The 13,932-nt window shown below is 40.3% G+C and overlaps 1 protein-coding gene across 3 annotated transcripts in view; it reads left to right on the forward strand.

Moving 5' to 3' along the window:
- LOC121871181 (DNA-directed RNA polymerase I subunit RPA2-like) overlaps nt 1-13,932 on the forward strand; it is a 55,352-nt gene that overhangs the window by 23,013 nt on the left and 18,407 nt on the right. For all 3 annotated transcript variants that reach the window (XM_042373346.1, XM_042373344.1, XM_042373345.1), the window contains exons 17-21: nt 284-422; nt 1,058-1,214; nt 3,010-3,135; nt 4,225-4,352; nt 5,030-5,194. In XM_042373346.1, coding sequence (XP_042229280.1) covers nt 284-422; nt 1,058-1,214; nt 3,010-3,135; nt 4,225-4,352; nt 5,030-5,194 — 715 coding nt within the window. The remainder of the gene's footprint in view (nt 1-283; nt 423-1,057; nt 1,215-3,009; nt 3,136-4,224; nt 4,353-5,029; nt 5,195-13,932) is intronic.

Below are 13,932 nucleotides of genomic sequence, written 5' to 3' on the forward strand. Positions count from 1 at the left end.
AAGATCAAGATTACTTTTATCAAAAGTATCATACCCTAAACAAAGCCCTGTGCTGGCATAATATTTTTTGGCGTATTTTCTACTTTTACAAATGCTTTTATTGTGATATGTTATTAGAACTCTACAAAGTTAATACAGTGTACTGTACAAGTACTGTATCAGTACATGTATTTGAAATTATCATCCAACCAGATATCTAGAAGATATTGTGATTGTTAATGGTATTTCTATGAATGCCCCAAATCTAATTATTGATACAAGTTTTTTTTATCTCCTCCCACAGTGTTTTTGATATACGACAACGAAAATTTCGTACCACGAAGTACAAGGGTGAAGATTGTGTTGTGGATAAGTACGCCATCATGGCAACCAGTATGAATACTGGGGAGTGTCAGCGTGCCAGTATAACTATAAGAATCAAGGTCAGTCACAGCAATAAATTTTTTTTTAAATTTTCATTATTTTCTCATTTGGTACAGTCCCCTTCACGAGTGCATTTACAGGGGCTCATCATATAAGTATTCTACAGATAAATATCTTTGAGATATTTGTTTTAATATTGATTTAATTTAATTCCATAGAATGTTTACTATTGCAAGTTTCCTTATGTCGAATGTAAAACACAGGGCTGCCACTCTGCACAAAACCTGATGAGACCCTGTAAAGACACTAGTGAAGGGGACTGTACATTCCACCATTCCTAACACTACATTTTACAGGTCTGTTAATTGTTTTCTGACCCATAGAATTGAGAATAATCCCCTCTTAATTATAACAATAATAGTGTGTAATAAGAAATACGTACAGTAGTGTACATTAAATTGGAGCTAAATAACCAGTATTGCTGTATTGTATATATTACACCAGAGGACTCTCCTAGTGTGAATGAAGTACAGTAAAACTATATAAGTATATTTATAATTCATATCTTATTGTCAAGCAACTTTTGCTACTAAGCTTGGGAAACTTTTGTCTCTTGCAAATACTTTAGATGGAAAGTGATGTAAGAAGCAGAATTTTATTGAATGCTAACAGATTTTTGTTGCATGTTTAACAGAGGAACCCTATTATTGGAGACAAATTTGCTAGTCGTAGTGGTCAGAAAGGCATTATGAGTCGGCTGTATCCTGTTGAAGATCTGCCTTTCTCTGAACGAGGCATAATGCCAGACATTATCTTCAATCCTCATGGAATCCCCTCTCGTATGACAGCAGGTTAGTGTTCTTGTTCTCGTATGATGGCAGGTTGGTGTTCTTGCTCTCACATGACAGCAGGTTAGTGTTCTTGTTCTCATATGACAGCAGGTTAATGTTCTTGTTCTCATATGACAGCAGGTTAGTGTTCTTGTTCTCAAATGACAGCAGGTTAGTGATCTTGTTCTCATATGACAGCAGGTTAATGTTCTTGTTTTCATATGACACCAGGTTAGTACAGTAATATCCTGCTTTACCCTAAATCTTTGATCCATGGAACTTTCCATTATACAGAAAATAAAATTCTTGATTTCCAAGAAATTCTGAGAAAAATCTCTCCGTTCCGGGCATTCCAATGAATTTCCGGGTGCTGCATCATGCGCCGAGTGTGTGGGTGTAAGCTCAGAGTGCTCGCGAGCTACTATTGGCTACTACTGTTGTGTGACATAAATCTTGGAAAAATATTATTTAAAATTATCTAGCCAATCATGAGGGTCTTCGTTATTGTTGTGGAGCAACACAGAGTGGACCACGTGGTCCTGCCAGCCAGGCCTGCATCACAACAACATAGCCGTGCCTAACTCAGTCATAGTCATCAAAGGATAAGGTAAGAATTTGATTTACAGTGTACAGTACAATATATATATATATATTTTTAAATACAACTGATTTTATGATAATTTTATTTGATTAAAACAACATTTACCAATCAGTTGATAAGGACATAAATAATTAAATAAGTGGAAAGTTAATTACATCGTGTGAGCTGAGCATGTGTGGGGAGGGGGAGGGCGATTTTGGTAGTGGCAAGTGGTGGTGCTGGTGCTGGAAAAGTTATTGTGATGGTGTTTGGGAAGTGAGTGTGCCAAAGAGGATGAAGTAAAGTCATTTGATTGACAGTGCAGCACAGTGTGGTGTTGGTTGTCATCGTGTGTGTGTACATGAGGTGATGCTGGCCACTCGCCAATCCCTCCTCCTCAGACCACTGTTTGGCCTTAAGCAGATGCTGTCATCTTGAGCTTGTGATGCAGGCAGGCCAAATGGTGATATGATCATACAGGATGGCCTGCACCATCTACTGTGGCAGTTTGGTGCCACAGGTTTTTTCTGTGGCTTATGGGATTATACATATCCTGTATAATGTACACACATCCTCTACACAATAGGCTACAGTAGGCATACACTGTCCACTCTGCTGTGCACAATACTGTACTGTACTTATGGTACTCTTACGCTTAATGAATGTACAGTACAGTATATGTAACTAATCACTTTTTACATCTTATCACTGCTTTAACTGTATTCTTTGCAGATTATACCCTGGTACAGTAATGTACAATTCTGCACAACACAAATCATATGCAGAAACAGTAGAGAGTGAGCAAACTAGCTCATACAGTGGCAGCAGACTATGAACTAACTACTAAGCACATCATAATGTGCCAATTGCAGCACACGAGCCTATGGTTTACGTTCCCCATGCAGATAGACCACCCACGTGCCTGGCACATGATGCAATCGCTCGAAAATTCATTTGAATGCTTGGAACGGAGCGATTTTTCTCAGAATGCTCAAATTATTTTTTTCAGGTAATGGAAAGGTGCGGGGATCGAAGATTCTCGCTAATGGAGATATTACAGAATTCTTGTTCTCATTTGATGACAGATTAGTATTGTTTTGGCAGTAGTCTTTTATAGAGAAAAATAATACAGTGTTCTCATATTACATTTTACAGTATATATACGGTACTGTATACAGTAAAATATATAAGAGAAAGTGTTCCACACTTTAATTTTAAATCTTATATTTCTTCCAGGGAAGTTGATAGAACTGGTTGCAGGCAAGTCAGCAGCTGAATTTGGTAAATCATTTGACTCTACACCATTTGAGTTTTCTGATGAGAACCCTGCACATGAGTACTTCGGCAAAATATTGGAGAAAGGTAATTAATATTTCTTTCACAACCTTTGGAAGGATAACAAGGCATGCATACTTTCTAGTTGTACATCTGTTTTTGTGTCTATCCCTGGACATAGCAAAAGCTTTTAACCAGACTCGGGGTTCTCATTTTGAAATGAAAAATATTGAAAGCCTGATGAGTTGTGACCAGCACATCAAAACTTCAGGCCGATAATTTGGGGAGATCTAGGTGGGTGGCCCAGGCACTGGAAATTTCTTGATGACACTTAATGCATTTTGAGCATACAGTATGATATTATGGTATAGTACAGTACTTGGTAATAAGCAAATTTATAAATAGCTTTCTTCAATATTAGTAAGTTTCACATTCATCATTGTTAATGTATTGAATTCCAGATAACTACAGAACATCTGCTCCAGATTGGTTTTGGTGGGAAAATCACAACTTATATAAATTGGAAAATTTTTATGAAATAGGCAGACAAAATCTTGCAGACAGCCAGGATTAAATATGTCACTGATTAAAAATAAACTTCCACCAAAATTAGTTGATGAACATTTGTTACAAGATCCAAGGGATGTTTAATAATTAGTAGTTTTTCTCGTTATTGTCCAATGTTATAGCCCATATCACTGCTGTGGTACTGCAGTAGATTTCCCCCATCAAACAACCAAGTTATTGTGTTAATGTGTTTTGAAATGCATTTACTACATTAGTATAACAAAGTGACTGAAAAATCTTATCTTGTGTTCTTCATATGTTTTTTTATCTATATACTGTACAGTACAGTACAGTACAGTACTTTGATATCCAGAATTAGAGACACTGTACAGTATTACATATCTTAATATAAAGTATTGTGGTTAAGGGTTCATTCCATATACTGTACTGTGTATATGCGTTGAAGAATATGAACGTGTGTGAATATTTCTATTTCTTGTTTCATCTTCTTTTCTTTGACTTTCTTCACTTGTCCTACAAATCTCTCATGTAATTTCCTCCTTTTCTTCAGGAGTTAAAATTTTTAGATGTAATGAGACAGAATGTTTTCATAGGTGTTAGTAATCAGAATTTGTGCTAAAATTTAGTAATCATCTGTTTTCTTAACAGCTGGCTTCAATTATTATGGCGAAGATGTTCTGTATAGCGGGGTAGACGGACGCATGCTTGAAGTAGAAATCTTTGAAGGTGTTATATACTACCAGCGTCTAAGACACATGACGGCTGATAAATGGCAGGTTCGTAAATTGATATTTTTTGATTGATATCTTTAAATGCTGTACAGCAGTGAAACTTGGGCAATTAAAGTAAACTTGAATGAGATGAAATGAAATAGTGGGGTGGATGTGTAAGGTGACACTGAAAGGCAGGTGGTCCTGTTCAGAGCTGAGAGGGTGGCTGAGTTTTAACAGAACAGTATTAGTGAAGTCGTCCATAGAGGCAGGCTGAGATAGTTTGGGCATGTGGAGAGAATGGATGGGACCAATTGGATCAAAAGGTGCAAAGGCCTAAATGTAGAGTGGTGAACCAAGGGTACGTAGTTAAAAAATGACGGGAGAGATTCTAAGAAATTATATTAGAGTTGGGAACCTGATATGAGAGACTGCAAGAGACTGCAAGATGAAGAGCTGTCAACAGTTAACCACAGCTAACCCATGCTGTGCTAGAATACTGTACATCTGAAACAGCAGTTAGAGAATGGAGGAGTCTGTGTTGCTCTTAATACAGGCCACCTCACACAACTAGCGAGACAGGTCTTATAAGAGTGTTAAACAAAACTTTGAAAATTGTATACTGTATTAATAAACATACTATATGTTGATTATCTACAAACATATTTCTGATGACAGTGCAAACCACACCAAAATTTGAAAGGTAAATTAGCCTTAAAACTTTAATTTCGTTTGTGTCTTAGGTACGAGCTACTGGTGCTGTAGACATGGTAACACACCAGCCAGTGAAAGGGCGTAAAAGAGGAGGAGCAATCAGGTTTGGTGAGATGGAGCGGGACTGCCTCATCTCTCACGGTGCTGCCTACACTCTAAAGGATCGACTTCTTGACTGCTCTGACATCTCTTTGGTAAGTACACCTTTCAAACATTCTTTTTGGCTTGTGTACGTGAAAGATTATAGATCAGGTCAGAGAGACTAGGCATGAGGATGGTGACGAGAATTTATCTCGGTGGACGTTTACGATGGGTTTTCATTTTTAGACACTTCTATTACCACTTTCCTCTCCTTATATTATCTTCATCAGTGAAAACGTTTACGGGGAGTATAAACACGGTGCTGTTCTTTCAATTGTCCATCTTTACACTAATACCATAGTACAGTATTAACACTATACCAGTACAGTAGTTAAATTTCTTCTCGTGGAATGTGAGGGGTGGGGGAATGTGTTAGTGTGTTGGTGAAGGAGTTTGGTGGGTGAGGGTTACAGTGGTGGCTGGAGGTCATGGTGGGTGAGAGTGGATGAGAAGTGTGGTGAACTTAAAATTTTGTCAGTGTACTGTTAGACAATCAAAAGCTTATGTCAAGTGAGGATGGTGGTGGGTAAAGGTGGTGGTGATGAGTAAGGGCGATGGCACAAGGCCAGATATTGCATCATGACCAAGGTCGGCAGTCATGGGGACACGTACAGTAGTCAGCTGACAGCCTGACTCCAGCCGGCTTTGATACATTAACACATTTCCAGTAGTGTACATGACAATATATGTGTTTGTGAATCATTATCAGTTTATTATTATTAAATACAAAATATTTAATTTTTTTTTTTTTTTTTACAAATTAGTAGATAAAGCAACTTCTATGTGTTATTTGGGAAGTTCTTTGGAATATTTCTGAATGTCACTTGAAGGACTCAAGACATGAAGTGCTTGTAAGGTCACAAACCCTCTTCCTGGTGCTATTTACACATTACTCTTTAGAATTTTGTCATAGAGCTGTGATCTTGACCTTTTTACACAGGTATACTTTCACTAACATTAAATGATTCCTTTTTGGCCTAACACGTGTTTTACCTGCTGACTTTTATCATAATTGATCTTTCTGTTTTTGGAATTGTCTAATTTGATATGAAGAAAAGTGGATGGGGAGAGAGAGAGAGAGACACCACACACACACACACACACACACACACACACACACACACACACACACACACGTGAACACAGGAGAAGCTATTGCATTACTCTATCCCCATACAGGGTGGATGATACGTATGGTCTCCTTATTTACACAAATGCTCATGAGTTTCCTTTGCAAACTTTTATGTTACCATTCAGCTTCTTTGTTCAGGGATATTCTTTCAAGGGAACTGCCCTAATACATTCCTACCTAACCTAACCTGGCTGTTGGTGTTGAGCCTCAGATTCAGTACTTTGTCTTACACAGTTATCACACATATTGGGTAATGTTGTGTGTGTGCCAATGAGGTGCCAGAAATGGTGTATTAGATATACATATTTTGTCTAATCACAGGCAAATAAAGTTCCATTATTTGTGCTGCATTGTGTGTTAGTATCAAAGCGGGTTAGGCTTTGGAATGACTACATTTATGTATGTTGCACTTGTTGAATTGTTTACTGTGGTGTGTCCAGGAAGACTGGTGAAGAGGATCTGAACAGTTACACATCCTTGCTGAATGTCACTCTTCAGAATAAGGAAATTGAAGTAGTGACATGTATCACCACTGGGAGTTGCTGGTCTCTTTTATTTTGTACTGGTGGTTTATATGCTCTTGGGTTCCGGCTGACCTCTGCCCCTCAGTCGAGTATAGTAGTAGATAGCCTAGATCTGTTGGCATATATTTTGTAAATAAAATTATCATTCTCTTGTGTGACAATTGATGATCATTAAACTGTGATTATGTAATAGGTGAATTAATCATGTTTGTAAGTTAATTTAGGTTCTTAATATAAACTATGACATTGTAAGTTGTGTGTGCAGGGGGGGGGTGGGTGATGACCTTTACTGGTTAGTGTTAAAGTGAGGGCACCAGGTGACTTACTTCATCGCCACCACTTACTGTTAGCAGCTGCCTGGTGCATAGGGGGGAAGTGGGAACGGTTGAAAAGGTGAGGAGGGAGGGTGTGAAAAAAAGGGTAAATGTGGAGATGAATAATGAGGGAAGAGGGTAGAAGGATGGTGAAGAAAAAGAGAGGGAAATTATGGATGTGAGGAAGGAAGGATTGGAGGGGTGAAAAGTATGGAGGAGCCCGGCAAGTGTGTCACCAGCCGGGGGGGGGGGGCTATCAGGCGGTGGGTCACCCTGTACAGTCAAGGTCGCCAGGTACTAAAACCTTCACTGGCTCGCCCCTGTCCACTTGACTCTCCAAGATTTCCCCGTTTGTTTTGCTCCCCTACCTAGAGTTATTGATTTAGGAGCCCACAGAACTTTTAGCATTAACGTTGTAATGCCCACATGAGGTCCATGGACAAGATGGCGGGAAATGATATCTGTGGATTTAATTATTTAATTATTGGTAAATAACTGATGTGAGAATGTGTCTTACTGGTCTAATAATAAAACCACAATGGATTTACAGTTACGCTGAGACTCTACTGAGGGTTATCCTAGTAATGGGCAAATGATTAAGAGACAGAGAGGTGGGAGGGAGGGAGTGAGGTAGGCATTAAAACGGTGGTAGTGAGAGTGAGTGAGGGAGCTAGCTAGCGGACGGGCGGGTGACCTACATAGCTGTGGAATATCTGGGTCAGTCTTAGTGCCAGCAACCAGCCAGCCGCCGTCGCCAGTGCCGTGTGTGGCTCAGCTGATACTCTCCCTCCCTCCCTCCCTCATACTTGAATTAACCATAGCATCCCTCCTTCACACTAACCACCCTCCCTCCCTCCTTCACACTAACCACCTCCTCCTCCTTCACCTCCACTCCCTCCTCCTCCTCAACCACCAACTAACCCTCCCCCTCCCTCCTTCCTCTCCACCTCCCTCCCTCCTCTTCACCCACACTAACCACCCTCCCTCCCTCCTTTACACACCAACCTCACCCTCTCTTAGAACAAAATCCCAGCAGACTGAACCCTATCCAGCCAACCCATATTCTGCCTAACCTACCGGAATCCTAACTAATCAACCCACACCCCACGTTACCTACCCAAACTATCAATTAATCCACCTAACCATTAATTAATCCATTCTAACCTCACTTAACTAAACATGTGACCTGACCTGACCTGACCTAGGACGCTACAGACTCGAGCTGGTGAGAGTTGTCCTTAGCAATAAATTCAGAGTATTTATGAATGACAAATAAAAACATTTCAAGTTGTGCTGGGAATAGTTTTGATTGGCCACTCGAAACGTTGGAGTCTTGTGTAGTGATTGGTTGCTCTGCCAAGTGATCCACCTTATTTTTACTTGGGTGTATTCTGAGCGAAAGTGTTAGGGCTTTGTTTTCTTTCTCGTTCACTTCAGCCAGAGCACAACAATAACGTCATGATACAAACTTTACTGTGATTATATCGGATTTAACACCTACTGTAACATATTTTGGAGAACAAATTGAACGAAGAGAATATATAGATGAACTCAGCCATAAAGCTTCATTCATATATTTTACTACAGTATCTATGTTATCAGAATTGTGCATGACATCAAGATATGCCGGCCGATTATTCGCATTCATTCATGGCTGCCGCTACTGGGCTGCTTGCCTGTGTCTATATTTAAATAATTTGTTCGTGTTAGTCTTGTCTCACGTACACGACACCGGTGAATGTCATCGTCCACAGCAGGGGAGGGGAGTGACACTTCTCACAGTAGGGAGCGGAGGTCAGGTGGATGCCGCCTGTGGTCGAGTACTATAACTTAACACTATAGTAATGCTCATTATTTGTTCCACATATTATGTTTCGTACTAATCCTACTCCCTGCCACCAGGCCTGTTAGGGTGACAAAGCTTCACTCGGTCTCAGCGTCTCACCATCATACCCCTCCCCACTCGTGTATGGTGGGGAAACCAGGTGCTGGTAATAGTTGTAATAGGTAGTGGTGTGGGAGGGGGAGCAAGGGGTAGCATATACACGCAGATATACGTTGCCCCATTTTTTTTTGGGGGGCACAGAAGCGTTTACAGCGCCCAACAGGGAAGCATGCCTTTATGTCTCATGAGTTAAGGGCGTAACCCTCTAGTATCAAGATGGGCGTCAGCCAAGTGTGGGCCACCGACCCCTCTTCCCACTCAACGTGTACCACCTCTTTAACTTCATTCGTTCTTCCTAACATCCAAGCAACAAATAATACACATTTTCTTATTATTTGTCTTTTCCATTTTCCTTTCGTTCTTTTTTATGCCTGTAATGTAATGACAATGGCAGGAAATTTGCATAGATAATAAGAAGATAGAAATGTGGCCAGAGGTTGTGTCGTACACGAACGCTTCCCGTTTATTGATTGTAATGGGAGGCCAGGTGTACCCTGGGGGCTCTCCTCTTGTCACGGATTCAGAATGTAGGTTATTATCTCCCGCTGCTCCCATAGAAAGAGATATCGACTTGACCGGCGTCCTTGTGCCCGCCTTAGTGAATACCTTAACAAGTAACAACGATAATTTTTTCAAACATTGGTAGATATGTCTTGGTGAGACGAACTTGTCCTGCTTGAATTAAAGGTGAACACACATATATTCGTTGATACATTTATACGTCGATTGTTTAAAGAGGAAATTAACCTTACTGTTAATGTGATAGGATAATACAGTCGGCAAGTGTCGAACACTTCATTTGCTCATCTTAGTTAGGCCAGCAGCAATGTGTCTCCGTCAGTCAGGAATGAACGGATGTACTGGCCCTTGTTTGTCGTGGGTACTCGCCTATTAATACAGGTCTTGTCACCCTCTAGGGCCCGGATACACATAATTTCTCACAAGCATACCTTCAAGCCCCAAAAATAGCATAAAAAAAATTACCAGTTAGCTTGAGCTTCTATATTAACTAAAAACGTTCACTTATTATTTATAATACCGAACATGATCTTTTGGAAAATATGTTGTACTTTGTGTCATCTAACTGGTGCTACATGGACGGATCTAGTTAGGGTATAGTAATAATATAATTATGATGTTATTTTTTGTAATTTAGCTCAAGTTAACCTGTTGGGTGCATTTGTACAATTTCACTTATGAAGAATATCCATCGCACGAACCTTTGTGAATTTGGAACCAGGTTAAGGTCAAACGTACTTTTTTGTCACCTTGTAGCACCGATCTCATACGTGATGTACTGTTTGGACACTACGGAAGTGTTTGATGGCGAAATTTAATTTGTTGGCACGCTGCCAGTCATGGCGACTGCGGCCACGAGCGAGCGCTCAGCTGACTCGTGACGTCACACTGTCTGGTCAGGTGTTCAGGAAATAAGTAGCAACTTGTACATTTGTATTAGTTTTTATAGCGGGGTTAGTCAATAAGATTTTTGTATAAAGTGGCTAATTAGCAGGTATCTTTGACCTTTAGATCAACATTTATCGAATGCCACAAGAGCGGCGACGAGCGGCAAAAGTTATATTACGGTAATCGTAAGAATGTACTCAATTGGAAAGCAAAGATTTATTATTGTGATTTTTTTTCGAAACATAAACGATGGTGTAAGCTGGCAGCAAGATAGCAATTATGCTAAAAGCCTAGAAAACTCTCACTACTTGACACAAACATGATGCGATAACCTGCTTATGACGTCACGGCGTCAGCTGATCATCTGGGTCGGAAGTCAAGTCTTACCATGTAAAATCAGTACCCAGAACAGGGTTTGTAAATCTTGTATTATATACCGTTTAGGACATGCAGTGGTAGCCTGACCTAACAATATGGTATATTTTTGGTCCTTCGTGTGGTTAGGTTAGGCGTGGACTGAATTAAACTAGATTAAGTTAGGTTTTGTGAGCGGTAGGCTAGATTAAATTAGGTTAAGTTCGGCTTTGGAAGGAGTGAAGTCAAGACACTGGGTTATATTAAGGACGGGTTAATGTTGGTCAGGTTAGTTTGAAGTTCCTGGTCCGGAATTTGCGGAGTCCTTGGCGTCAGCTGTGAGTGGGTCTTCCGAATCCACTATTCCCGGCACCGTGCAGGGATGCCAGTGACAGTGGAATTGAAATGAATTGGAGAAGCAGGAGGAAGGGGGGGGGGGGTTCTGTTAGGTGAGTTCTAACAGAGAGAGGGAGTTTACACCAGAACTCTCTCATTTTACATCAACACTTGGACGTGATATTTCCAGCAACTTATCTCTTCCCTGATAATATGATAACGGTGGCCTAATCTCATAGCATGTGGCCGTCATGAGAGTGTGATAGCCGGTCGTTGCAACATAGATAGATCATAATTAGGTCATTATTTGATGGATGAATTGGGTCGTGATACAGTACGTCGACGGTTCTAGTTGCTCTCTGGCCACTGTATTTTTTTTTATCCTTTCGCTATTGTTTTAATGGCTCGTGTTTTTTCCTTTTTCCTGTGATCTGCTTTGGCTTTTATTACAATATCCCCCCTAACACTATTTTATTCCGCGTCTCTTAATAATTCGTATTTGTTCCTTTTATTTCGTTTATTTACACCTTTATTACCTTTCCTTCCCCTCCTCCTCCTCTAATGCACCTCGCTTATTGTATTTTTCTACCTGTCTTCACACACACGATGTAGCCGTTGAAAATGATCATATAATTACAGTACTTCTGACCTCTCTCTCTTCGTCCGTTTGGTTGGTTGTCCTTCACACGTACGAACCTCCACCACCTCGGTACTCGCTTTATTATCCAGACTTATACAACTGAGATGAAGGTCGATAACCTCTATGTGGATTATTAACTGCTCTGTTTTGTATATAGTGAGACGTGGTAGTGGATGGTGGTTGTTGAGGATGACGGTGATGGTTGGTGGTGGTAGTGGATGGTGGTGGTTGATGGTGTCGGTGGTGGTGTAAACAACATTGGTAAATTGGCTGGTGGCGTTAGTAAGATAGCAAAGGTTATTATGGCTATTTCGTTAGGCACTGTAGAATGGTGACCGCAACCCAATGTGTGTGTATAAACTGTGCTTAAATCAACACGGAGGACATTGTTGACATAGTGAATATGTTGCCATCCTTTTACCTGTTACCATATTTTCTAGAGTAGGTCGTGGGTCCAAATTCTTAAAGGTTCCTACGTCATATTCTTCTCCCAACTAGAGGAAGGATAATACAAATTTATTTGGATTGTTCTTTTTGTTGAGAGGAGGAGGAGGAGGAGGGTGTGTTGGGTGAGGTTACTGTGCCAACACAGGAAACAGCGTCAGTGAGTCACCTGGTTATAAGAACTGAGGGAGACGTCATAACCGGAGGCACCTGAATAAACCTACAGCAGGCTTCAGTGTCCGCTTTGTACTGTACTATACGTGGTTATGGTGGTGTTTGTGGGTACAGTAATATGTGGAAACTGTAGCAGGTGTCCAACGCTCCACGAGCTCCTGCAACAATAAGATTTTTTTTATATCTATTATCAAACACGTGACGTTACTTGTGTTCATACATAACACTTGCACACACACGTACTGTGCGTAGGATGAAACATTAATTCGTGGATGAGAACTTGTAGAATAATTATAACTGCATTGATTAATATATTTCTTCTTTATAAAAGAAAATTGTGATCACTGTATTCTTATGTCATCGTCTTCCTAAATTGTGCTTTGTGTAGCCGTCACACCAGACATTGTTAAACATCATTTTAAACCTGATCTAACCAGAACTGTGGTATTGTACTGTGAAAGTTGTCAGGTCATATTAGTTGAGTTCAGCGTGGCGTAACTAACGCTAGTCCATAGAAATACTTAACGCCCATTAGTCACTTAAAATTTGATCCATGTCAGCATATTTTAATATTGATTTCAGTCGCAAAATACTGATGTATTTTTTTCAGTTAGGCTGTATCTTACTCTCTGCATTGGTATGTTGGTGAGGATAAGTGAGGATGAAAGGACTAAGGAAAGTGAGAGTCTCGAGGGAGGGTGAGGTGTGTCATGTGTGTGTATTGTATACTCTGCGTTAGGATCAATGTAGGTCGGCGCAGCTGGCAGCGCGCCAACCCCACGCCCTGACCTGCCTCAGTACTGTTGGTTTCATAAGCTTTACAGAATCCAAGAGAAAATTTAAAGAAATACAGTTACCAGTATATTAATGTGATCCCTTTTAAAATTAATGATTCGTGCATACATAACTGTCACTTTGAAAGTAGAACTAAAGCTGTAGAACATCATCAGTTAGGAGAGGATAACGGAGACCCCTACAGTACAGTATCTGTCGCCAGGATTTTTTTTCTTTTGAGTAGCTCCCGGACCTGCCTCAACACAGGGAGGGGCGTAGAAAAGTAGAGCGCCGGTACTCCCTCGCCAAATATTTGTGACGTCCAGCTACCGTATATAGTAGAGGGGGCGCTGGCCGAGGGGTCACTACACTCTGTCCTAGGGTGGCTGATCCTCGCTCTGGGCTCCGCCTCGCCACCTAACCCAACCTACTGTATAGCGAAATTTCACTTTCTGGTTATTTTACTGTGTCACAATGCTCATTCACCAAATTCGTACTTTAAACCTAAATTATACAGTGTAATGATGAATGTATCCAGTTGGTTGTAACTCCCCTTGATAATAATAATAACTACGACTGATTGGGTTAGAAATAAGATTTGTCTAGAAACACGTTAGGATTGGTTAAGAATAAGTTAAATTGAGTTAGACTGGGAATAAGGTAAATTAAGTTAGGAATACATTAGATTAAGGTAGAAATATGTTAGATTAAGTAAGAAGCATGTTAATTTAAGTTAGATAAAGTTAG

Source organism: Homarus americanus, unplaced genomic scaffold (assembly GCF_018991925.1).
Source record: "Homarus americanus isolate GMGI-L3 unplaced genomic scaffold, GMGI_Hamer_2.0 scaffold40565, whole genome shotgun sequence".
Lineage (NCBI taxonomy): Eukaryota > Metazoa > Arthropoda > Malacostraca > Decapoda > Nephropidae > Homarus > Homarus americanus.